Genomic DNA, 24766 nt, shown 5'->3' on the forward strand with positions numbered 1-24766 from the left:
GCTTGCATTTTATGCACTCATTTGAATTTGTATCTACTTAAGTATCGTCTTTTTGGTGCGAGTGCCATGACAAAACGATCGGCCGAGGGTGGTTGCTACTGCGCCCAAGCGATCATCGAAGTCGCAATGCAGGTGGAGGGCACAACTCATGGAAAATAGGTGATGAACAGATCGCAAATTGGAGCTTGAGGGAAACAAACATGAACAAAAGAGTAATGGCAAGGCAAAGCAAGGGGTGCATAAGCAAGGAGTTGAGGTTGCCAATTTTGGTATCCTCTCCTTTCCTTTCTATGACGATAAACAAAGCCCTATCGTAAGCATTTTCAGGTTCTGTTTACTTGGAGGGGTGTGGATTGAATAACGATCCAATTTTATGGCTCCCAATCAGGGACGCGGCTCGTTATCTGCAAACGGGCTTGTATTCGGCCCGTTTGCGGCCCAAGTGCCGCTGGTACATGACGCCGCGAACCATCCGTCGTCGTGTCTTAAGTCGTACAATTTACCATCGCCTCCGCCGACCGCCTCCAGGTCCTCGCTTCGGGCCTGCCAGGTTCCATAGGTACGCTTCGTATGGTTCCATCCAAAATTTGTCCACTTGGAGACTCTTCCATCGTGAATCGGCTCTTCGATTTCGTCAGCGCCATTCCTCTCCTTGGTATTTCGCAATCGTTGAAGTATTTGCCTTCGTTTGCTGAATTGTAGCTCCGAATTTGCTGAATTCATCACAACGCGGGCGCGGCACTCGAAGATCCAATCAAGCACACGGAGAGCGGGCCGTGATCCGCTTTTTGGCACCCCTATTACGGACGGCGACGCTGAAAGGTATTTGTTCCTTCTTCCTGCCCTTCTATTGGTCGGATACCAGTGATGTTCTTTGCCAGTTTGGCTTCGAAAAAATTTCTCTTTTAGGAGGATTTCTTCTGCGGATTGAGTTTTGTAGATCTGTGTACTTTTTATGCACCTTTATGGTTTGTGATTGTCAATTGGATATGGATCCGTGTAGCATGAGATTGTCAATGGGATCATTCAACTATTGCTTGGCGTCAGTTAGCTAGTATTGTCTTCATAGGGTATTTTTTGTGAAGCCTTTTAAATTTTTATTGGGCGTTCGTGTGCCACATGAGATTCATTTTATGAGGCAGAGGCCAACGTAGCTGCATCATGCTGTGCATTCTAGGTTTTAGGAGTACGAAGTGACGGGGTTATTGGTCTAGAGTGTGTTCTGGAAATTTATTTGAGGTTCTTTTGTTTAAGTAGCCTTAATTTTGTTTATTGTAATGAGTTTGCTGATGCGGAGCACTAAATGTATTACACTCTAGAAGATAAGCTGTATTGTTAGGGTAGGAAATATTTCACATATCAGATCAAGTTATTACTCATGAGCTTATATAGATGTAAATACTTCTGTATCGATAGATCATTTGTGCTCACTTTAGCAAACCTGAGACATAATAATTGTGAATAATACGCTTCTTCTTTCATTGATTAGTTTAGAGGTGTTCTAGAGAGATTAGAGTGACTAATTAATCTTTGTCGACTTCACCAAAATAATTGGCTTTACTCTAATTATTCTGATCTCCATTTCTCAAAGGTAGTTTATAGGGTCTCCTTTATATATTTTTACAAAATCTTTCACTGCATATTATAGTCACCTTTGTCATATTTTATTTTATTTTTATAAAGGTTGTTGTATTATATAATTTAGTGATTTTACCACTGTAACTAATCTATAATATTTTTTTCTCTTTCAAGTTGAAAGTTTGGTTAAATACTTAAATGTCAGTATGTTGTTATTGTTCTTGCATGTTTTCATATTTTGTTTCACTAGCTGAATTATGAAATCAGTTCGTTTTTAAGGCTTATAAATGGGCAACCATTTCTATATAGTTTTCTACTATTTTTTGAGGTGATCATGTTTCCATAAGTGTTAGGATAAGTTTAATAAACTTCTTATGGCATATGTTTTCTAACAATATACTAAGTGTGATTCTAGATAGAATCAATGCTAAGAGCATCCACATCAGTTTCCCTATTACTATATCTAAAATTTAGGATAAATGACTCACTTTATTAAATTTAGACAATCACTTTTCACTACACATTACATCAACTACCCTAAAATTTCCATCATCCTTAATTTTTTTATTATTTTCTTCTCTTTTTTCTATTTTTTATTATTATATTTATGGAATGAGTGGAAGGAGAGAGATTGAAAAGATTGAGTGGAAGGAGAGAGATTAAAAAGAAATATTATTTTATTTTTAGGGTAGAGGTTTCATTCCCTAAATTTAGAGAATCACTATTCATCAAATCTAAATTTAGGGAATGGATAGGGTAGCTGATGCAAAGGTTTTTTAGCTATCTTATCCAAAATTTAGGATAAAATCTTTGGATAGGGTAGCTGATCTGGATGCTCTAAAGTTGAACTTTGGATACAATTTCTTTCTTCCAAAATCAAAGGTTATGGACTAATTAAAATAATAAACACCGACTACAACTTTGGTAATGCCCACTAGAATTGATGTGACGAGTATATAAAAATAGTGGACGATTTATTCACAAATATGGCTTTTAAGTGTGTAGAAAGATTGAAAATATATCTTTCCCATTTTTATGTCTCAAGGAATAAGCAACTTGGGCTAAACTGATTGTTTGTCTCCATCAACTTGTTCACCTTCTAATGTTCCCAATAATTCTTTGCCAATATGAGATTTCTCTCACTTTGCTTACTTGAAAGAGCAAGGTTTGAATAACCATTTGTAAATATGAAATTGAGTAATTGTATAGTGCATAACTACATATGCTGTAGTATCCAGTGCTTTTGCTGACTAGAAGTGTTTTTCAAATAAGGCTTTATTAGTTCTTTTCACTTTTAGATTTGCCACTATGGATTATTTTAGTTGAATTTGGATCCCATTTATTATGTTTAACTAGCTCTAATGCTTTGGAATTTGGATGATTAGTGGGATTTGTCAAAATATATTGGCGAATTTTATTCGAATCTTGTATAAATATATATATATTTAGATTGTCATTTTTTTTTAAAAAAATGTTTTTGACTATTTATCATTTATAAGTCGTGGTTAATGTAATATGAATTAGCAGGCATTGCCACTCAGGTGGCAAAATCTAACAACCACTGGGGATGGAACAACCAACTTTTCCAGGAAGACCCACCTCATCCTTTCCAACTGCTCCAAAAGCTTCAGCACCTCTCAGATCCTCAGGTCCTATTGTTGGCTTGGATGGATCTATTCCTTCTCGAGCTCCTACTCCTTTTGCCTCTTCAGGTCCTGTAGCTGAATTTGGGTCATCTTTTACTCCACAAACTACATCGCCATTTTTCTCCTCTGTTCCTGCTGTTGGCCCGCAGCCGGCTAACTTCGGAGAGCTGCCACCGCCTATTAGGCCGAGTGGCCCTTCTAGTCCTCCATCTTATCAAGTTCAGAATGTCGGTTCTTATCAGCAAATGCAACCCCCAAGATATCATCCAATTGCTCAATCTTCGGTGCCCTTGGGCTCTCCACCTTTTATTGGTCAGCCACGCGGGTCGCCATATACTGGATCGTTTCAGCCTCAATCTCAAACTCCTACAGTGTCAATGGGTCTCACACCACAAAGTTCATCGCAAATGATACCAAGAAATACTGTGCCTCAGCTATCAGAGCCATCATTTACTGCAACTAAAATACCATCTCAACCACCTTTGCATGCATATTCAAATGTACCCCCAAGGTCTAGCATACCCTCATTTCAACCAGATCCACAGTTTCATGCTTCTGGGCCAGTTTCCCAACCACCGATGCAGGGTTTCACACCTGCTCATGTTCCTGCCAGACATGCTTCTCCTTATTATGCTCACCAAAGTATTGTGCCTCCACCGCCTCCTATTGGAGGTCCATTGGGTTATACTTCAAGGGATCAGCTGCAGCATCCTTTGACAGGACCTCCTCTTGGAGGTGTTCAAAGTCTAGTTGAAGAATTTCAGTCATTATCTGTTGGATCTGTTCCTGGGTCCCTCAATCCTGGAGTTGATACAAACTTACTTCCAAGGCCACTAAGCGGGGATGAAATTTCAACTAAAATTCCTGAGATGTACCACTTGAATTGCCATCCAAGATTCTTACGGCTGACTACTCATGCAATACCAAATTCTCAGTCATTGTTTTCTAGGTGGCATTTGCCTCTTGGAGCAGTGGTTCAGCCTCTAGCTGAAACTCCTGATGGGGTAAACTTATATTTTGTGCTTATTAAGTGGATGCCTTCTCATACCTTGCATGCATTTATCAATTATTTTCTTGCAGGATGAGGTACCAGTCATCAATTTTGGGCCAGTGGGCATTGTTCGCTGCCGAAGATGCCGTACATATATAAATCCCTATGTGACGTTCACAGATGCTGGAAGGAAGTGGAGGTGCAACCTTTGTTCTTTCCTCAATGATGGTATATAAACTCTCATATTTACATTCTGATGAAATCCACTTGGGCATTGTTATCCATGTTTTTTTTCCTAATGATTAGCTTATGTATTAGCTTGACAGTACTATGACCTGAAATATCATGGATCACCCGATTAAAATAATCTAATGATAGGGAGTGTAGTTTCAATCTTTTTGTAGGACTTGGTACAATAGTGCTGCACTTATATTGTCTAGTTATCAGCTTTAATGTCCGCTCTCTAAGTGAACATGATCTAGCTTACTACTTGATCTTAGTACCTGAGGACCCTGGTGTTTATGTTGCAAGAAATATGGAACGCATCAACTGTAAAATGACTTATAGCTTAAAGAAGTTTAGAAGGTGTATATACCCCTTATTTTTTGGATTTTATCTGATCCCCATGTCCATTATGGACATGGTCTGGGAAAGTATAAATAGCATGGAGACTACTTTTATTGCATGAAATTTGATTAGAATAGATTTTCTGTATATTTTTTTTTGTCAGAAACATGTCATCTTTTCTCTACTTATATTGGTTGCTAGAATAAGCTCTTAATTATCAGTATCTTGCTATGATCAGTGCCTGCGGAATATTATTGTGGGCTGGATGCCAGTGGCAGAAGATCTGATATTGACCAAAGACCTGAGCTATGCAAAGGTAGTGTAGAATTTGTTGCTTCAACAGAGTACATGGTTCGACCACCTATGCCGCCTCTATACTTTTTCCTCATTGATGTGTCCGTATCCGCTGTTCGTTCTGGTTTGCTTGAGGTAATATTTCGGGAAGATATAGTTCGACCACCTATGCCGCCTCTATATTATAGTATTTTCAAATTATTTAGCTAATGTTTGATATGGACCTCAGAATTCAGTTTGTCTTTTAACTAATTTGCAGATTGTTGCAAAGACCATCAAATCCTGCCTTGATGATTTACCTGGCTTTCCTAGGACACAAATTGGCTTTATAACATTTGACAACACATTGCATTTCCACAATCTGAAGGCAAGTAGTGTAGATTGTGAAAAGTTGTGTCGTGTAGCAGTAATATATGCCCCCATTGCTGGTCAATCTGGATAGCTTTGCTTGCTTGGCAAACAAATGTTTACAATTGTCAAACTTATTGTTGATTAATCTTTTTTTTTTCCAGTCTTCTTTAACACAGCCTCAAATGTTGGTGGTATCTGATCTGGATGATATATTTTTACCACTGCCTGATGATCTTCTCGTCAACTTATCTGAATCTAGGCATGTAGTTGAAGCATTCCTTGATAGCTTGCCGGTTATGTTCCAGAGCTCCGTTAATGTAGAATCAGCCCTTGGGCCTGCTCTTAAAGCATCATTCATGGTTATGGTAAATTGTCTTTCATCTGATTGGTTCCTTTTCATTGAATTTAATGTTTCATTTACATGTTTTGTGCTTTTCTGACAGAGTCAACTTGGAGGGAAGTTGCTCATTTTTCAGAGTACATTGCCATCACTTGGTGTTGGCCGTTTGAGACTTCGTGGAGATGATCTTCGTGTTTATGGGACAGACAAAGAACATATTTTAAGACTACCTGAAGATTCATTCTATAAGCAGATGGCTGCCGAGTTTACAAAGAACCAGATTGCAGTGGACATATATGCTTTCAGTGAGAAGTACACAGATATTGCTTCTTTAGGTGACATCCCAAAACTCTTCATCGAGTGGTTCTATAAGATGGCATTCCACATGTCTTTATGCATTTTTCTTTGTTTTTGCAGGATCTCTGGCCAAGTATACTGGTGGCCAGGTATATCATTATCCATCATTTCAGGTTGCTATTCACCATGAGAAACTTAGCTATGAGTTGGGTAGGAATCTTAGAAGGGAGACTGCCTGGGAAGCTGTGATGCGCATAAGATGTGGGAAAGGTTATTAATAGAACTAATTCTCCTTCTGTAGTTTTTTTCCTCAAAGCTAATGTGGGACAAGCAATTGATTTTCTGAGAACAACTTTTTTGCGTTTCAGGTGTCCGCTTTACAAACTACCATGGACATTTTATGCTACGATCAACTGATTTGTTAGCCCTTCCTGCTGTAGATTGTGACAAAGCCTTCGCAATGCAGTTGTCTCTGGAAGAAAACCTAATGACAACTCAAACTGTATACTTTCAAGTTGCCCTTTTGTATCCTTTTCTATAGTAAAATGCATATTTGCTACAGTTTAAGGGATCAATTGGGTGAGAATTCTGGTCAGGTAAAAAATGACTTTCCACATTCAAACAAAGTGTCTCTTGAAATCCCTAATGTTTCTATGAACTAACCTAAACAATTCCACGCATGTTAGAGCAATAAAATTTTTAGATGATGGTTCGCATGAAAAGCACTGCTGCAGCAATTTGAATTATGCAGGTGTCGACACTTGTGCCTTTGTAATTTCTGTTGAGAATATTCTGAAATTTTGCATCTGAGATGAATGTAGCATTGTCATTTCCATCACCTTTTGAACTATGCTTTTAAGTTTGACTTGCTAAAACGATAATTAAAATGCATGCTAGTTGTGGATGTTGAGATAGGAAATTCCGCTGGGAGTTTTCTTTCAATATCAAGATAATAAGAACCTGCTTTGTTGTATTCATGAGCTCTTTTTTACTTGAAAATTTTGTGGACTATTGAAGCTTCTAGTCACCTGGAACCATGATGAAATTTTGTGGAATGGAAATGATGGGCAAGTCCTTATCTGGCATAGATATACTTCCTCAACAGGTGAGAGACGAATTAGAGTTCACACAGCAGCTGTACCAGTAGTAACCGATCTTAATGAGATGTACAATCAGGCGGATACTGGTGCCATTATCTCTTTGTTGGGTAGGATTGGTAAGTAGAAACATTGGTCTCTGTAGTATGTTTGAAAATTTCTTGTTTGGATTCTTAAGGTGAAAGATCCTGCAGCAATTGAGAACTCACTATCACAGAAGCTGGACGATGCTAGACAATCAATTCATTTGAAACTCATGAAAAGCCTTAAAGAGTACCGAAATCTCTTTGCTGTTCAGCACCGTCTGAGTGGAAGACTGATATATCCAGAATCTTTGAGATTGTTGCCATTGTATGTATTGGCTCTTTGTAAATCTGTAGCTCTTCGTGGAGGGTATGCCGATGCTCCGCTAGATGATCGATGTGCAGCTGGTTACACTATGATGATACTACCTGTAAGCAGGATGCTTAAACTTCTCTATCCTTCCTTGTTTAGGATCGATGAGAATCTTCTGAAGGTATTTGCATTTTTTTTTCTGCTAATAAGTACATTCCTTTTGTTACATCTTTGACTAACTTTTCAAGTTGTTTTAGATTTTCCTAAAATTTTCTATACTGATAAAAAATTGTTTTGAAAATTGTAATTTTTTTTCTTAAGAATTGAAGGGCACTTTTTTTAATGCTCCTCATTTCATGCACCTGATTTTTTTTTTTTAAATTATATTTCTTTCTTGAATGACTTTGCAAATGGTATTATGGCAAGGATTGATCATGTTCAACATTGTATTATTTGCCTACTCGCAGGACGGAAAAGAATCTCAGGAACCATTGATACAGTTACCGCTAACAGCCCTAAACTTGGATCCCAAAGGCATTTATATTTTAGATGACGGGTTCAACTTTGTTATTTGGTTAGGCAGGATGCTCCCAGCTGATTTAGTCAGTAATATCCTTGGAGCTGATTTAGCTGGCGTCCCCGATCTATCCAAGGTATAGTCTACACTCCATTTAACCTTTTGCTTATGTTGTTAAAACTGAACACATTTCTATATTTGGGGCCATCATCATGAAATCATAGTTCTATATTTTGAAGTGTGCTACATAAATCTTTACCCCTCCCTTGAATTCTATGCAAGAGCATATTACAAATAACATGTAGTTTTTTTTTTAAAATCAATTTAAATTATGTTAACATATTTTCTAATTCTACGTCTGTTAATAGTATATTTGATTTTATTTTTTTATAGTAACCCCACAAATGAATCTTAACAGTCTCATTGTGTTATGTTGACTTTTGCATGCATTGTTTTCTAATTGCCTAACACTTCGACCATGAACTATCATGGATCCTAACATTGTCTTACAATGTTATAATTGAATTACATAGTTGAAAAGCAATCTCCTTCACGGTTATGGTTGAATATGATCTTCAGTTCAACTCGGAACTTGTTCTTATTCAGCTAGACTTGGTAGAGAAAATTTCAATGGACATTCATACTTCAGATTCATAACCAGTGTCGCTTTACTTATAGATTTATTTTCTTATGGCCTTCATTGGACAAATTTAATTTCTTTTGTCCAATTATTATCTTACAAACATGGAAATCAATAAAGAGATCTGGTTCCATCTGGCTCGATATATTGATTGTGGTTTTATATTCGTATGATTCAACTTTTCTTGACCTTGATTATAGCCAAATCTATTCACTGGTATGGTCGCAACCATTCTAAGCATACACTTTGGTTACAGTATTCAATTCATGCTTGTGCCTTCAGCCACTCAATACCCAATATTTTCTTTGTCAAGTTTAGCTTGGTTAAGAAATGTTGTCGTTAGGATCGGCGTCATCATTGCTAAGCCATGTTTATCTCAACTCTTCATGGTTGGGTACATAAAACTTTTTCAATCATTGAGCTCTATGTTAGGCTATATCGGCAGTAATATTCTAGCCCTTTTATCCACCTATCGTTTCAATTGTTCTAAATATAGAATCTTGTTTTGCAGGCTGTGGTTTTCGAACATGACAACCCCATCTCAAAGAAACTGTCGATGATATTGAACCGATTGAGAGAAAAGAACTTTTCGTCCTATCCATCCTGTCGCCTCGTAAGACAGGGCGAACAACCGAGAGAGCTCTCCCTGTTTCTTGCCAATCTCGTCGAGGACCCAACTGCTGGATCCAGCAGCTACGTTGATTGGATCTTTCAAGTTCATAGGCAATCACAGAGCTAATGACCGCGTCATGCAGCAGCAAGTTCTTCTCTTTCCTTTTGTGTCGATCTCTGCGCGGTTGATTGAGCTTGACGAATTCTAAATTCTCCCGGTTTAGTGAAGGCATCTTTTAAGATTAAACGGAGACAATTCTTGATCAACTCTCATGTTGTTGAATAATTCGTTTCATCTTGTAACCCTTTCGCTTGCTTAAACCGCTATTTATTCCTCTGTAGATTACAAATCTGTATTTTTGATCAGTGCTAACTGTTCCATGTTGTGATTCCTGTAAAAACAAAAAACACTAAAATGAAGTGTGTTTTCATGTGGCCAATAACGTGAAATAGTGCGAAAGTGCTTTTGTATTACTTTTGAACATCATTATGCCAATTTATGTATAATGTACTTAGTTATTCAGATCTTACAACCTGATTAATTATGGGTAGACGGTCCGGTCCTATATGTCAAGGATCAAACCCTCTAATTATGAGGTAGGCGGTCCGGTCATATATGCTAAGATTGAACCCTCACTGCCTATAAAAATTATCCAGCCGTCTGTTTCATTTAAATATTATAGTAAAAAATAATTATACTCATTTTAAATATCTCCCACAATCAAATTGGTTATATGGTGTAAGGATTTTTTTTTTTTTTCTGAGGGCATGTATTTATCGGAAATTGATCTTTTATCCCATTGTAATAAATCTACCATCCTCTATTTAACTGGGCATCCCATTAAAATATTTTTCCTTCAAATGAGGTGTATAATCATGAGATGTTGGACTTCTAGGTCATCCACCACGAGCATTTTTCAATTTATCTTAGCTGTCGGTAAAATTTTTTCATAGAATTAGACCAGTCGTCCTAAATTAGGTATTACCTAATAATATATGTATTTTAACATCGGTGAGTAATGGACCATTATTAATTTGTTGGAATATGAAAAATAGAAAGAAAATTTTAATGCAATAATAAAATTATTATGAGGTGATTTAAAAATCATAGGTTATAAGATAAAACTATGCACAATACAGTTCATACTGGATTATCCTTGATGAAAAAGTTTGATATTTTTTTCCTTTATTTTTGAAAACAAAAAATCACTCTTTTTGTGTAAATATCAAAAAAAGGTTAAAAAAAAAAACAATTGCAAACCAAATACACAAGAGTTTAAGTAACAACATAACTGAACTCGCAACTTGACGATGATAGATCATATTTGTATTTGTGCAATGCCATGACTTTGAATTTTTTTTTTTCTCTTTCAAGTGGGTATGTATCGGCCATTACAATCATGCTTTCGGTGAAAGCAAAAGCATCATATCTAAAGAGCTTTTGCCTTCAAAACTAAGACTACATCAACATTAAATTCTTATCGAGTAATCTATTTATTTTATATTTATTTATATCGATCGTTAACCCTCCATTTGAGCAAATTTTGAATCAAGGACTTAACCATCATTACTTCCCTCTTTCACTATCACAACCCCAAGCCCAAGAGCCACAATTGAGGCATAGACAAAGTTGGGCAAATTTTGCATCACCCTGCCGACGACCGGCACTCCTTCGGTGGCTCTCTTTGCTATCAATGCGACAGTCGGGACCAAGACGAGTCCGATGAGTAGGTTCTGGCCGACCGACTTAGCTGTCTCTTTCGTAAGTTTCTTCATAAGCTCCGCGAACTCTTCGCGATCTATCAATCCATCGAGATTCATGTCGTACTGCTGCTCAATGAGATATAAGATAGGACTCAACAAAACGAACCAGAACATGTTTCACTTGGTCTCCATAACCTTGAAATGTATGAATTTTCATTTCTATTTTCATCAACAAAGAAAAATTGTATGACTGAAAACTTCATAAAAAAAAATCAAAATCAAAATTATTCCAATATTTAAAAAAAAGATTCTTATTTTTAATGGTTAAAACTATAATAATATGGGTCATCCTATTAAACCTCACCTCCATCATAGCTTTAAGCTTCTCTTTAGTGGGAGGATCATTGTGAGGTCCTGGGAGATACTTGTTGATATCACTGTAAGAAAAAAAATTGAAGGACAAACCGAAAATGTTAAATAATTTATGAATTAATTATACAACATTACTTATATTTTGGTAAATTAAAGGAGTCTTGACGTAATAGTAAAATTGTTCGATTTGTAAAAACAGCCTTTTGTAATGCATGTCCTTTATATTTTGATGAATTAATATATTACTTTTCAATTATTCTTGAAGAGAGTTAGTTGTTCTTAAACAAACATTAATCTATCAAAACTTTCGTTGCAAAAAAAGAAAAATAATCTATATATCTAGAGTATAGAGATGAATAGAAGTACTTATAGACATAAAGAACCGATATATAGAGGTCCTCGAAAGTGAGGTGAGGATCATCAGAGTCGCTTCGAACCCGATCGAAGGCTTGATCACTGATGTTCCTTAGTTGCCCCTCTCGCCAACCTTTCCCTGTGCCATATGAAATCATTTATGTTCATTAATTTCTCCTTTTTCTTAATGAAAATTAAAGGAGAGAAACAAATTAAATGAAATTTGAATGAATTGAATTGAGAGAATAGAAAGAGACCATGAAGTTTAGCATGGAGGGAGGAGAAGAAGTGGCCCATGAAGAGAAAAAGGAGAGGAAGAAGAGGAAACGAGAGAGATGTAGATCTGAATGAATTGAGATAGAAAGAGATATTGTGAGGGGGGATGAGAGCTATGAGGATTTGACACTTGGCAGCAACAGCTTACCCTACGATAGATTCAGTTTGACTGACTTAATTTGGTCTCCAAATTTGAAGATTAATTTATTTTAATGGATTGTTCATTATATTGCTTACCGTTCATTTATGATTGTGTGTGTTTTTTATAATGTTCTTTAATATATATATATATATATATATATATATAATGCTTACCGTTCATTTATGATTGTGTGTGTTTTTTATAATGTTCTTTAATATATATATATATATATATATATATAATGCTTACCGTTCATTTATGATTGTGTGTGTTTTTTATAATGTTCTTTAATATATATATATATATATATATATATCAGTTGTTTGAAAAAAATTTATTAATATTAAATTATTGTTAAAATATTTTTTTATCTTTAGACGGTGATTTAAAAGTGTAAAATAGGAATTTTATTTTAATTAGAGATTTTTTAGGAAGCTAATTAACGTAGGCAAAAATCAAAATGTGCTCCTTTTTTTATTAAAATTGTCAAAGGAGACATCCCATCCTACTACAGTTGATTTACTTTCTAAAACTATCTTTATTTTTGATATTGATTATTATAAAATGATAACTATGATCTTATAATTTTTATACAATTATAACCACTATAATTACGTAGTTGCTACAATATAATAGTGACTAAGTCAAATAATAGTGACTAATATTGACATAAATAAATTATCTATATTATAGTAGATATGATTTGTAGCTACTATAATATGATGTTAATTTGAATTGATCAATATTGATTAGAGATAAAATATCTATATTATAAGAGTTATGAATATTGCCCCTAGAGCTATAGTGCAATTATAAGACAAGCTTCTTAGGCAATGAGAGTTCAAATCTCACCTAAGACACATTAGACTTAGGAAATTTAAAAAACTTGTGACGATGAGTCAATTGTCAGGATTCATCTACATTTATCAACGATGAAAAACTTCTATATGGACCAAAGCATAATATTATTAGTATTAATCAGAATCAAAGTGCTGTTATAATATAATATTGACTAGTATTGATAAAGATAAAAATTTTATGTTATAATTCATAGCTACTACAATTTAATTATTATTTTTTTATTGATCAGAGTATTCATATTATAACAATTATAAACATGTAATTACTACACTAAAAGATAAGGATAATTTTAAAAATAAAATGTACTAGCGTGGGATAGAAATTTTTTTTTTTTTGATAATAAATGAAAATGAAAGACTCCTTTTACCATTCAATACCATTCAATAGGAGTGACCTTTTGATTTTTTGCCCGATAAACATTTGAGTGAAAATTGTAATTCGTATTTATTTATTTCACGTAAAGGAAAATGAGAGGATATGAATGAATTTATTCCCTATATATATATATATATATATATATATAGTTTCTTTTTAATAAACAAGTGAGGTAAGATTAAAATAAAACAAAGATAACATCTGACAAATAGCACAGACTAAAGATTAATTACATTTTCATTCCTCAAACACATTTAATTTGTCAGATTTCCAAAAACAAAACCTTTTTTTTTTAAGAAAAAAAAGACTTCATAAATACTAATTGAGGCTTCATAATTTAGGCTTAAGAGGACATGTTAAAGCTAGTAAGGATGCGAAAGAAGAGAATAAACCTACACTCTAATTGAGGATTATTAAAATATAGATAAATTCAAAGAGGTTTTCCAGCTAAATACCTTGATATTTTAGGTTGAACTGGATTCTCTCTAGAGTTTCACATGATACTAGCTAGAGCTCTCACTCCTCACCTAAAAAACATCAGGGGCATGAAGGCAATATATGAATTTTAGATGTGAGACTGAAGAGTTGGCATATGTATAACTAGATGACTTACCTTAGGCTAAGGATAAAAAAAATTATTTGAATACATGACACATTTGCGAGATCGCGAATGCAAAACTCAAGCAGAAAGGTACGACTATATTTACAGTAGAGAAATGTACATGTGTTGTTTCACCTCTCCAAGAAATGGTTGAGGACAGTCTTTCTGGAAGGGGCTTCAATGGTGTCTTCTTTCTCTAGTTTTGATACGGTATTCAAGGCACGTTTGACGACCGAGTTTATTTGTTTCTTCAGTTGCAGGTTATCTATGATCGCATCAGTAAGAATTTCTCGTATCTCATCGTCTGTTTCATTTGGTAGGATCAGACATTCAGACATTTCATTAGATTGAACAGCATGAACATCTATAGGTGCCACTTTGTAGTTTTGTGCAAGGAGATGAGCCTGGAAAGGGAAAAACATCTGGATGTCAGTATTTGGTTAGCAAGAAAATGACCCAAAAAAGACAAGAAGATTGACTTAGCCAACTTAAGTATCTGACATTTCTACTAATATTAGTCTTCTAATTCATGAAAGAAAAAACAGAAAAGTAACACGATAGTGAAAAGATACCTCAGCGAGAAGGAGATTTATCCTATTATCTGATGTTGCCAAAAGATCAAAGACATCAGAGAGTGACGACGAGGTAGTAGCGAACTTGTCTTCCTCATCAGTCAGAAAACTAACACTGGATTCTTTAAACCGATCACGAAAAACTTGGCATTCGTGAAGAAGAGTATCGTTCGCTGACTTTGCATTCGACAATCTCTGTTTTTCCTTGAGTACAATTCCCTGGATCAAATGTAAAAGTTGAACAAATAAGATCAAGAATAAGCAACTGTAGAAGAACTTACATCTTACCTCTAGCTCAGTCTTTTCTTTTGAGGACCGATTCAACATTTCTTTCAGATCTGCTTGAGATTTCCTCAGAACTTTCACTTCTTGGACAAGGACTTTGATATCAGCCTTTGATTTCAATTCCAGTTCCTCCATCAGCTTTCGCATATTATCTAATTTTTCTTGATTATTATCCAGTCCCTGTTGCAAGGATTCTTTTTCTTCATTAGCAATTTCCTTCTCTAACTCAGAACAATTTCTTTCATTCTGAAAAAAGTGAAGACAAAAATAGGAACATAAAACTTAAAAAATCATAAAATATCATAACAAAAGCATCAGACAAAGATTGCACTTGTTCAAACATGAGCTTCGCCTCCATCTCTGAACACTTTCTGCATAATTCATCCATATCCCATTGCATTTGTGTGGCCCTCTCTCTTTCATTTAAGATGGCTTGTTGCAAGTTTTCTTTACCTTTTTGTTCATTGGCTTCCACTTCAACCTCCAAATCCTTGACCTAAATCATCCAAAACAGTTAATATGATCTAAAACTAAAACAAAATGAGAAATAAGTCAAGATACATAATTATTCGGAAATAAGCAAACAAGAATCATCTAGGGTACAGTGAAAAAGTATAGTTTTCTAGAACTTTGTGGATTTCAAATCCAAAGCTTATATTCCATTACTTGTATAGCATGTGTAGCATACAACAGTAGTATAACAACAATCAAGTTTTATCCCACTAGGTAGAGTCGGCTATATGGATACTTCTACGCCATTAGACTGTATTCCGTACTATATCATTATTTATATTTAAATAAATTTTATCTTGTTTTATTTTATTGTTATTAACCAAATTTTTTTTTATGTCTTTTCCCATAATAGGTGTAATCCGACTTTCTCTCTAATATTTTTATTTCGTATCATGTTCATCCTTATTTGTCTGCACATCCACCTTAACATCCTCATCTATACAACTCTCATCTCTTGCGCTCGAGTTATAGTAACATAGTATGTTTAACCGCCGTTTTATAAAACTTTCCTTTAAGTCTTAAAGGTAGTTTACGATCACAAAGAACACCTAACGCTCTCCTCCATTTCAACCGTCTTACTTATATTCTATGTAAGACATCTCTCGATCCCTCCATCTTTTTGTAAAAATATCCTAAATATTTAAAACTTTTACAAATAACTCATCATCTCCTATCTTAACAATTGTCTCATTACATATAAATTTCATATATTCTCTCGTTACTCAATTAAGCCTAAAACCTTTCACAACTTAAATTCCATACTTTTCAAATATTGACTCCTGACACATAATCAGAAGAAAGCAAGCTTCAAGTATAGTCCAGAGATGTACCTTTGTCCTAAGATATTCTTTCCCAGCCATTTCTTGGTTCAGACGAGCTATAAGATCATCCATATCTGTTTTTGCTGTTGCTAACCTTTGTTGCATGCCTACAAGAACTCTATTTAACTTCTGCCTTTGATCAAATGGAAGAACAATTTGTGAATTTTCAAGGATTTGTGTTCCTGAGCCATCTGTGGCATTTACTACTTCAGCATCGCCAGGAGCATCAAGGGAACCTTCCCAAATTGAATTTGTGACTCCAGCAGATGATAGTTCACTGCCCCTTGTAGAACTTATGTCACTCCCAAAGCTTTCAGTGGAGAACTTACGAGCATGACCAGGAAGAGTATCATGGTCTTGATCAGATATAAACTCCATTACGTCCCTTGAAGAACTGGCACCAACTATCTCTCTCTCTGGAACAGGATGCTCTTTTCTGTCATTCAACTTACTACACCTACTGAAATCTTCTGGCCGATCGAAGAATGATCCACCTATGATGTCATTCCTGATTTCTACGTTTACATTTACAGAATGATCATGAACCAACAATGATACATCTTCAGCACTAGCTTGAGAAACTCGAATCATTCCTTTTCTTTCTGTAGCAATGTCTGATGAATCATTTGCATTGTTATAGCAACTATCCAATGAAGCATGAGGCAAGTTAGATATAGCTGTTGAACTGTCAGCAACAGAAACACTAGAAGTAGGTTTAGCTAGAGACAGTGGGTTTGTGGCATTAGTACCAGTTGAAGAACTTGAATCTGTAGCATTATTGACACATTGAAATGCTGCATACACAAGTAGATGCAAATAAGCTTGCATGATATCATCAGAATTGAACTAAAACAGGGTGCTTCCTTTTTCAATGAAACACAATATAGTAGCATGTGCAGCAAAACAAACATCAAGAAACTTAGAGGTGGTTGTTATGTCCTACCTGACCTTGCAGCAGCTTCTAATTCAAGAAAAACAGCTACTTGTGCACTTCTGGCTAGATCTATGTCAGAGAGTAACTTTCCCATCCATTCCTCCAAAGCATACCTTCTCTGCTGAGGGGGAAAAGGAAATGAAAATTAAATAAGCAACTATTATGGTAAGTGCGTTAAGGCACAATCATGACATCGATGGCAGTACAACTATTGTTGAATATTAGTCCACAAACTGAAATAGTTTTCACAAATGCAACAATGAAACTCGTTATTAGAAAGATCATACATTTATACCTCTTCTAGGAACACATGACTGGAATTAATTCTCAATAAAGCATGCTTTGGTGGGGCCAAAGGAAAATCTTTTCTGGGAAATGCCTTTTTAATCTGCACAAAGGAAAACATAGAAGCTATAAGAAACAATCAAACCTCATCCTAAAAGAAAGAGAAAAGTTGTCCCACGAAAGGTATCACATGAATATAGAATTTTATTATTATCATAAATACATTAACATGGGTGGACATAAGTAAAACTTCCACATTTGATGTAGGAAACAATTTCTAAATCATATATTAAATAAATATGTGATTGTTCAGCATCATTATTACAAACTTATTCATTAGATAAAGAGTTGATAAAATTGAATTTCAAGTTATGAATGCAAAATTTCATAGCTATGAGAAAACATATAATCACAAGAGAAAATTTTGAGAAAAGTGAATTTAAAAAAAAATGAATAAAGTCACACTGATACAAATCCTGTTGGTAGCACTCTAAAATCTGTTTAATAATGAAAATTTTACATTGCCAAAGATGGGAGAAATACAAGTGGGTTCATAATTATAGTGATCAGCTTTCCTGGCTGTAAACATGACTTGAGTAAATGGTTATGGAATGATTCTTGCAAAATTTGGAAGCATATAATTTTTTTCACAAAAAAAGTGCCTTCAGAAATTAAATTGCAGACCATAAACTTAATGCCTTCAATATATTGCCAACTTACGAGTTGCATTTACTACTTCCTCCTTATGCTTCTTTATTTTCTGAACAAGGATTTGCAATTGGTTAATCCAGTTTTTTCAACAGAGAAAAAAAAATACAAGCAAGGATTCATTTTGCTCCAAGTATCTCCATCTCTCTAATAAAAACATCTTGCAGTATTAAGAAACCTTCAACCATAATGCCAGCTTATTAGTTGCCTTTGCTACTTTCAGTCTTTCGCCATCTGCTTCTTTATTTTTGAGTATTTGTTGAATCAATAGATAGGTGTAGTATTCGTGAAGAAGCATACAAGAAAGGATACTTGTTTTTCTCTCATGCATCACCATAAAAACACTTGCGTTATCAAGCAGGATCATACAGGTCTTCCAGAATTAATTTTTTTTATCGACTTCTAAAAAATAGAGAAGTAGACACAATAAAGTATCAAAGATAAAGTGTGGAGAGATAATTGCTCTTTATCTCGAATGGTTTAACATCTAAATTATGGCTTATCATACCACAGAGTATAACTGCAGAAAGTCACTGAATCTTCGTAATAACTCATGGCTCGTGCTAACACCTTCTGGGGATTGTATACCCACGTGAATCCTGTAAAACTGTTCCTCAACAATGTTAAAATTAAAACCAAGGAAGACAGTTATGGAAGAAGTTACGTGCAACATCATTTAGCAAACTGAGATCACATTTTCAGATTAAAGATTTTAACATTATCAGACAAAGTCATTTTACCAAGAACAAGAACAGAAAGGAACAACAGTCACATGAAATATTATCTGTTTGATCATACATATAATGCAAATCTTTACATGAAAAGTACAGAATTTAGGTAATTCTAGACTAACATGTCCAATTAATTAATACTACTGTAACAAAAGATTGAGCAAGTCGTATCTTATTTTAAAGATAAGCAGGGAACAACATATAACTATGAGTATCCTCCTGAAGCTATTAGTTGCCTGGTTGTAGCATATATTTGCACACTTTTAAGGCTCCAAATTCATCTCTCTTTGGAACAAACTCAAAATCATTATTGTACAAGAATTTCAAAAACGGCTTCCTTGGTGTCTCTATTGAGTTCCCAAGTCAAGATTTTCAACTAAAGTAGCTTTAAGTTGTCTCTAGACTAACCATTCCTAACGCATACACAAACAATAGGTTGAAAAGGGCACATAAAATAACTTTTTTCATATGCCATGGTTTAACTATTTAAGCGAATGTAAAAATACAGCTAAGACCTAAAAATGAAACTTAGGTAGTTTAAAATAATTGTTATTTGCATTAATTGGACTGACACTACAGGTAAAAGCAAAACCACAATGAAAATCAACAATTACCAGTCTCCTATATTACTTGGATGGTTAACACCCTTGCATCAACTAGGAATTTGACATAGATTATGCCAGAACAAACTAACAATTTCCCATTGATAGATTATGCCTGAACATATGAGTACTAGCAAAATGCATCAATTTAAGTAAAGTACTATATTGAATTAAGCAATTTGAAATTGTACGTGCTTCCATTTCTTTGTTTGGTAGAGATGGATAGTAAGATAGATATCTGGGATTACTAGAAAAAAAATTTAAATACTACAGTGAGGAAGCAATTAAGTGTAGGCATAGCTCTAATATATAATAAAATGAGAAAATAAATTAAATGATACTGGCATGTTTGAAGATGATTAAAAGTATAAGATAGTAAGCAACTGCTCTTGTAGGCATAAAGGGTTAATGATGCAAAGATCAATGCATAATAAAAGCCATCTAGTGAAATTGTTCCTTAAGAAATTGCAATTAGCATGTTAAAGAATTATGGAGCATAACTTTAAGAAATTGAATTTGGAATGATCAAGAAGCATAGAAAAGTAACTGAAAAGGGCGACTATTACAATAATAGGATTTAAGAAGCTCCCATGGGATGCACCAGGCTCCGTCTGAACATTCCAAGAAGGAACCGTTACACAATAGCTCCAACCAGTTTGGGGGTTGTGAGGCCAGACAGTATTCCTTCCATCCTGCAATGATTGATTGATTAGGCTATTTCAACATGAAACATTTTAATTTGAAAATACAACAGGTTAAAGGGACCGAGTAAGCTGCTTTACTAACCAAACTAACTCACATTCAATTGTCGTTCATACAAACCCATTTTCATTGACATTCATCCCTCTATATAGTAGGACCGCAAAACAATTTAACGCCTGCCTCACTCCTCAACCAGCATTTTTGGTATTCATGATAGAAAGTATAGCTAACTAGATACTCTCTTAAGTCTTAAACCCTATTTCATTTCCCGGCTTATGCATCTCTACTTCCTTGTTCTCAGCTTGATTCTTATGCAGAAGCCCATGTAAGAATCATAAGTTCAACTACACCAGGAACCTAAAAGTAATAATTTTTCACTTCCTGAAGTTCAAATTCCCTCAATAGAGCAAATAATTTACCGAAGATACCCCAAAATTTTGCGTCGGCGGAAGTGCAAGAATCAGAGGAAAGTGAAGGCAAACTTACCCAACGCTTCGGGGGAGGGCTCCAATCCATGCCAAGGGGCAGCGGCGAGGTCCTGTCATGGCGATGCTTCGGAGGGCTGTTCCTGGGCATCTTCCGCCAAGAATGGAATTCGGATCGAGGAGAGATGGAAGCGAAGCGTGGCGCGGAGATCACGATAAGAGCACAGCTTCTGCAGCTGCAACGCGAGAAGCAAGTCCCCGCTAAAAACAACCCACCAAACAGTCCTACTGATCCGTCCCTTCTATCTCACCAATTTCTTCTGTTTACTCGCGATTCCAAAAAAAAAAAAAAGAAAAGAAAAAAAATCCCCTTATACCAATCAGCATCAGCCACTTTCTCTCAGTACATTGGTTACAAGATCTCCATCGCACGTCTTTCCGCCTCGTTTCTTCCTCCTCCGCCTCGTTTCTGAGGGAGAAAAGATGCGAAATTTGAAGCAGGGAAATGTCCCACATAAAGTAAAAGCTACTCCCCGGTGCTTTGGAGAACAGGCGGGTATGGGAGGGCTCAGCCGAAAATTGTCGGAAGGTTCCGCCGGCGGCGATCTCCTCGAGGATAGCGAAATTACGTGGAAGAGTGGAAACTCGTAGTATGATTCACACCCGTCTCAGCGATTTTTACTGTGGTAGAATTCCACTTTGCCCCTTCGTTCGTCAAAATATTCAAAATTTCAACCTCGTCAAGAAATTTTCGAATTATTTTTACTAATTTCTAAAAATACAATTCGGAATTCCACTTTGCCCCTTTCTTCTCTACGATTTTAACTGTGGTAGAATTTCACTTTGCCCCTTTCTTCGTTCGGCAAAATATTCAAAATTTCAACCTCGTCAAGAAATTTTCAATTTTTTTTTACTAAACCTCTCTCTTATTGTTCATCTGAGTGTTTTACTATCCCACTACGTGGGAAGATATTTAAGCTCAATTGACAATAACCTTACTGAACTCTCTTGTTTCCCAAGACATCCTAGTCCACTTAAGGTTGAAGGAAAGGTGCCACGTAAGAGCGAAGATCAGGGTGATAACGACCAACAACACACTCATGGTAATCTCACGAGGGAAATTTAACAGCAAAGTTGGTTTCCAAAGGAAAAAAAGGCTAAACGTGTTTCTTGTCCTTTTCTACAAAAGGATGGAAGATGATCCATTAAGCCATTAGCAAAAGCATTTGTTGTAAAAGAAATTTTCAGGAAGTTTATCAGTAGTTAACTTTGTCTTTGGAGTGAGTAATTGGTTCATGGAGCTTGCTTTCAGCAAAACAACCATCATTTACAGCAAGAATTAACTGCTTATTTCCTAGCTTACTATAAACTATTAGAAGCATAATTAAAAACACCATGATAAATTGACATTCTAGATCACAGTTCCATCTTTGATAGTAGCATTTCTCAAAATGATTGTGATTCCAGATCTTATGTAGAAGCCTTCGCTCGATCGATCAGCCTCTTCGACGCCCTGTGACACGACATTTAGCATCGATAAGCTTTAGTCTCAAAGACTTAGATACAAACATGCGTATATATACACATACATCTTTGTTAGCAATGACCACATTCTGGCCTATCCTAGCATTTGTGTCGATGATACAGTTCCTGCAAAACAAATTTTAAGTTTAACAAAAGTAAATCTCGAGTTCGTTGCTTAAGTAATCTGCAAACAGAATTTCAGATAGTACCTGATTTTTGTGTTTTGCCCCACTCCAATAGGAACCATACCCTTTTCCAATAGCGAAGCAATTTGTTCATCGGTCTCGTAAGTATTCGCGCCAAACATCAAAGTGTTCTGAGAAGATGCGACAAAGACACTACATGTTAACTAGTATCTATTGAGAATTCAGCTATCAGTTTTGAGTTTGAAGTCAGTTTCACTAACCTTTATTTCGGCTCCAGCACTGATACGTGATCCTACTCCGATGATCGATCGTTCAATGTCACAATTGTACAAGAAGCATCCGTGAGAAATGATCGAACTGCGCATCTGCATTTTGTTGAACATGACTAAAATGCCTCAAGATTGTATTGTAGTTTACAGTTTGGTGACACTTACCATGCTTTTGTCGATTTTTGTTGGCGGTAGGTACCTAGGAGATGTGTACATAGGTGTTCTTTGATCGTAGAATTGGAACTTCGGAGACTACAAAATCGATAGATAATGAGATTGTACATCTCAAATCCATTCGAATTGTTAATTTCTCATGCGTACACATAAATTTCTACCTGTTCTGTGAGTGCCAAATTTGCCTTGTAGAATGCTTTTAATGTTCCAATATCCTCCCAATAGTCCTGGAACATGTATGCCTGAATGATACAAGAACATCGTTACGATACGATATGTGAGTTAGTGAACAGAAATCTCAAGTTTACTTGGAAGTAGTATTGAAAACAGACACACAAGAAGCACACCTGAACATTGAAGTAGTTCACGGCAAAAGGCAGGATGTGCTGTCCAAAGTCATTTGCTCTCCCATCTCTCATCCTGAAGTTACCGATAAATCACGTAGAGAATCAAAAAACATTTCTTGAAACACAACCAGACTTAACTGAAAATGAGATTGCACAAGAGTTAAAAGAGATACATGAATTGTCTTTGAAGAGCCTTTCGGTTGAAGACATAAATCCCCATGGATGCGATATAGGGGTACTTCTTTGTATCTTGATGTGACAATCTGAGAAAGGAGCCATCATCCTTCTGCAATGCAATTGTTCTTGTTAGTTCAGCGCTCGAATCATCGACAATCTTATCGGTTATTAGGAAAAAAAATCACTCACCATGGCTTCCAAATCATCACCCCTCGGTTTCTCTTGAAATTCGGTAATCCGACCATTCTTATCAACTCTCACTAGTCCATAGTCAGATGCCCGACTACAAGGCGGATCGACAAGTCAATTACCAGTACTAAATAAGTCGATACAATTTCGATACTAGACGTTTGCATACCTTGCATCAACAGGAATGCAAGAAATAGTTATATCAGCACCAGTTTCAACATGTTTCTGCAAATTGCATTGCATCACTTTTAGTATGTAGATTTAAGCGATGGAAATTAAACAAAAGCATACCTCGATCAATTTCATGTAGTTCATGCGGTTTGCCTAATTGCCATGAAGTTTATAATTATATATGTGTAGGCATGAAGATTCAGTTGCTAATTATTCGTAAGACTGGGCAAAAAAAACCGTAGAACAGATTAATTATTTTTTTCTAATAAAATTATATAAAATTTGGACCATTCTCTTATTAATTTGTCTCGATTATAACTATTTTTTAAAAGATAAAATTTGTAAATATTTAAAATTTATAGATCTTTTTTAGAGATTAAGTTGTGGATGGAATATTAAGAGCGTTATAAATAATACTGGTAAAATAATTTTAAGAAAAAAAAATATTACAATACGCATAAATTCTTTTTAAAAAATATGTATAAAATGATAAATTCAAATATTTATATATATTAATAAAATTGGAAAAAAAAAAATAGTTATTTAAGATATTTGTGAAAGTATGTGTACTAAGCATCGGATAACAATCAAACAAACAGAATCGATTAAATTAATAAGTTTTTAATAAATCGATTGAATTTATTTTAAACATTTAATAAATTGAACCGATAAAAAAATAATTAATTTGATTAAAAATTAAAATAGTTAAATTTTTAAATAGTTGAATCAATCAATTGATAATATCAATCAGTTAAAATTAATTTTTAAATAGCAACAGATTAATTTTTGTCTTCTTATTGAAGAAAATATGTTAATTATATAAAATTTAGACAATTGTTTCTACAAATTAATCTTTTATCTCCTTTATATTTTTTTTCGCCATATTTACAGTACAGGTATGGCTTTTAGATAGAGGAGAGAGATAAATTTGAAAATATTTTAAATTTTAAGTTTTTTTTCAAAGAGAAAGTTATGGATGAATGGAATAAAAATATGATATCTAAGTCAGTTTCATTGATTATTTCTATGATAATTAATTTAGTTCTATAGATGTTTTTTTATTGATCATTAAAATAAATTGGAAAACACACGTAGCGGTTAATTCAGAAGTCCAATATTTTTAATTACGTTATATTAATATCTAAATGACAATCTAAATGTCTTACCGTGATATCATAATCTAAGAATACTTCACATAATATGAAAAAAGTTATGATGGACACTTGAAATGATTGCAATC

At 34.9% G+C, this 24766-nt stretch overlaps 4 protein-coding genes across 7 annotated transcripts; 1 reads left to right on the forward strand and 3 right to left on the reverse strand.

Moving 5' to 3' along the window:
- Nucleotides 1-14: 14 nt before the first annotated feature.
- LOC121967439 (protein transport protein Sec24-like At3g07100) lies at nucleotides 15-9706 on the forward strand. The gene is made up of 15 exons (XM_042517673.1): nucleotides 15-313; nucleotides 389-559; nucleotides 703-822; nucleotides 3106-4228; nucleotides 4305-4443; nucleotides 5021-5211; nucleotides 5336-5443; nucleotides 5589-5792; nucleotides 5871-6102; nucleotides 6185-6334; nucleotides 6433-6589; nucleotides 7153-7280; nucleotides 7356-7678; nucleotides 7965-8150; nucleotides 9166-9706. The coding sequence occupies exons 4-15, from the start codon at nucleotides 3146-3148 to the stop codon at nucleotides 9391-9393; spliced, it is 3129 nt and encodes a 1042-aa protein (XP_042373607.1). The 5' UTR covers nucleotides 15-313; nucleotides 389-559; nucleotides 703-822; nucleotides 3106-3145; the 3' UTR covers nucleotides 9394-9706.
- Nucleotides 9707-10571: 865 nt separating this feature from the next.
- Nucleotides 10572-12103, reverse strand: LOC121968557. Of its 2 annotated transcripts, none has more exons than XM_042518879.1 (4): nucleotides 11954-12103; nucleotides 11709-11835; nucleotides 11335-11407; nucleotides 10572-11093 (listed from the first exon to the last, which is right to left on the reverse strand). In XM_042518879.1, exons 1-4 carry the CDS (start codon nucleotides 11991-11993, stop codon nucleotides 10824-10826), a joined length of 510 nt encoding a protein of 169 aa, XP_042374813.1. In that variant the 5' UTR covers nucleotides 11994-12103; the 3' UTR covers nucleotides 10572-10823. The 2 variants fall into 2 exon arrangements, with proteins under 2 accessions (XP_042374813.1, XP_042374812.1); XM_042518878.1 differs by having other exon boundaries at nucleotides 10572-11096.
- A 1717-nt stretch (nucleotides 12104-13820) lies between these two features.
- On the reverse strand, nucleotides 13821-21202 carry LOC121967441 (PX domain-containing protein EREL1-like). 3 transcript variants are annotated; one of them, XM_042517675.1, is made up of 11 exons: nucleotides 20591-21202; nucleotides 19969-20094; nucleotides 18578-18676; nucleotides 17372-17464; nucleotides 17086-17197; nucleotides 16152-16936; nucleotides 15140-15304; nucleotides 14812-15054; nucleotides 14524-14742; nucleotides 14087-14355; nucleotides 13821-13877 (listed from the first exon to the last, which is right to left on the reverse strand). In XM_042517675.1, the coding sequence occupies exons 1-11, from the start codon at nucleotides 20678-20680 to the stop codon at nucleotides 13874-13876; spliced, it is 2205 nt and encodes a 734-aa protein (XP_042373609.1). In that variant the 5' UTR covers nucleotides 20681-21202; the 3' UTR covers nucleotides 13821-13873. The 3 variants fall into 3 exon arrangements, with proteins under 3 accessions (XP_042373609.1, XP_042373611.1, XP_042373610.1); XM_042517677.1 differs by lacking the exon at nucleotides 13821-13877 and having other exon boundaries at nucleotides 13897-14355; nucleotides 16152-16785; nucleotides 16870-16936; nucleotides 20591-21201; XM_042517676.1 differs by lacking the exon at nucleotides 13821-13877 and having other exon boundaries at nucleotides 13897-14355; nucleotides 17086-17194; nucleotides 20591-21201.
- Nucleotides 21203-21808: 606 nt separating this feature from the next.
- On the reverse strand, nucleotides 21809-23670 carry LOC122055166 (glucose-1-phosphate adenylyltransferase large subunit, chloroplastic/amyloplastic-like). The gene is made up of 11 exons (XM_042616550.1): nucleotides 23647-23670; nucleotides 23525-23580; nucleotides 23356-23449; nucleotides 23163-23275; nucleotides 22990-23062; nucleotides 22804-22884; nucleotides 22634-22720; nucleotides 22460-22564; nucleotides 22263-22369; nucleotides 22119-22179; nucleotides 21809-22042 (listed from the first exon to the last, which is right to left on the reverse strand). Exons 1-11 carry the CDS (start codon nucleotides 23668-23670, stop codon nucleotides 21941-21943), a joined length of 903 nt encoding a protein of 300 aa, XP_042472484.1. The 3' UTR covers nucleotides 21809-21940.
- Nucleotides 23671-24766: the final 1096 nt, after the last annotated feature.

The sequence above is a fragment of the Zingiber officinale genome, chromosome 3B (genome assembly GCF_018446385.1).
Source record: "Zingiber officinale cultivar Zhangliang chromosome 3B, Zo_v1.1, whole genome shotgun sequence".
Lineage (NCBI taxonomy): Eukaryota > Viridiplantae > Streptophyta > Magnoliopsida > Zingiberales > Zingiberaceae > Zingiber > Zingiber officinale.

Excerpts from the sequence above, each read along its gene's own strand:
- LOC121967441 (XM_042517675.1), bottom strand. The coding sequence starts at position 20,680 with ATGCCCAGGAACAGCCCTCCGAAGCATCGCCATGACAGGACCTCGCCG. Across the intron at positions 20,095-20,590 it reads GCCCTCCCCCGAAGCGTTGG|GATGGAAGGAATACTGTCTG; the intron begins GTAAGTTTGCCT and ends CAATCATTGCAG. Across the intron at positions 16,937-17,085 it reads AGAAGCTGCTGCAAGGTCAG|CATTTCAATGTGTCAATAAT; the intron begins GTAGGACATAAC and ends TTGTGTATGCAG.
- LOC122055166 (XM_042616550.1), bottom strand. The coding sequence starts at position 23,670 with ATGAACTACATGAAATTGATCGAG. Across the intron at positions 23,276-23,355 it reads GTGATGATTTGGAAGCCATG|AAGGATGATGGCTCCTTTCT; the intron begins GTGAGTGATTTT and ends ATTGCATTGCAG. Across the intron at positions 22,043-22,118 it reads TGGTCATTGCTAACAAAGAT|GGCGTCGAAGAGGCTGATCG; the intron begins GTATGTGTATAT and ends GTCGTGTCACAG.
- LOC121967439 (XM_042517673.1), top strand. The coding sequence starts at position 3,146 with ATGGAACAACCAACTTTTCCAGGAAGACCCACCTCATCCTTTCCAACT. Across the intron at positions 6,103-6,184 it reads CACAGATATTGCTTCTTTAG|GATCTCTGGCCAAGTATACT; the intron begins GTGACATCCCAA and ends TTGTTTTTGCAG. Across the intron at positions 6,590-7,152 it reads TACTTTCAAGTTGCCCTTTT|ATATACTTCCTCAACAGGTG; the intron begins GTATCCTTTTCT and ends TATCTGGCATAG.
- LOC121968557 (XM_042518878.1), bottom strand. The coding sequence starts at position 11,993 with ATGGGCCACTTCTTCTCCTCCCTCCATGCTAAACTTCATG. Across the intron at positions 11,408-11,708 it reads TCGGTTCTTTATGTCTATAA|TGATATCAACAAGTATCTCC; the intron begins GTACTTCTATTC and ends TTTTTCTTACAG. Across the intron at positions 11,097-11,334 it reads AGCTTAAAGCTATGATGGAG|CAGTACGACATGAATCTCGA; the intron begins GTGAGGTTTAAT and ends CTCATTGAGCAG.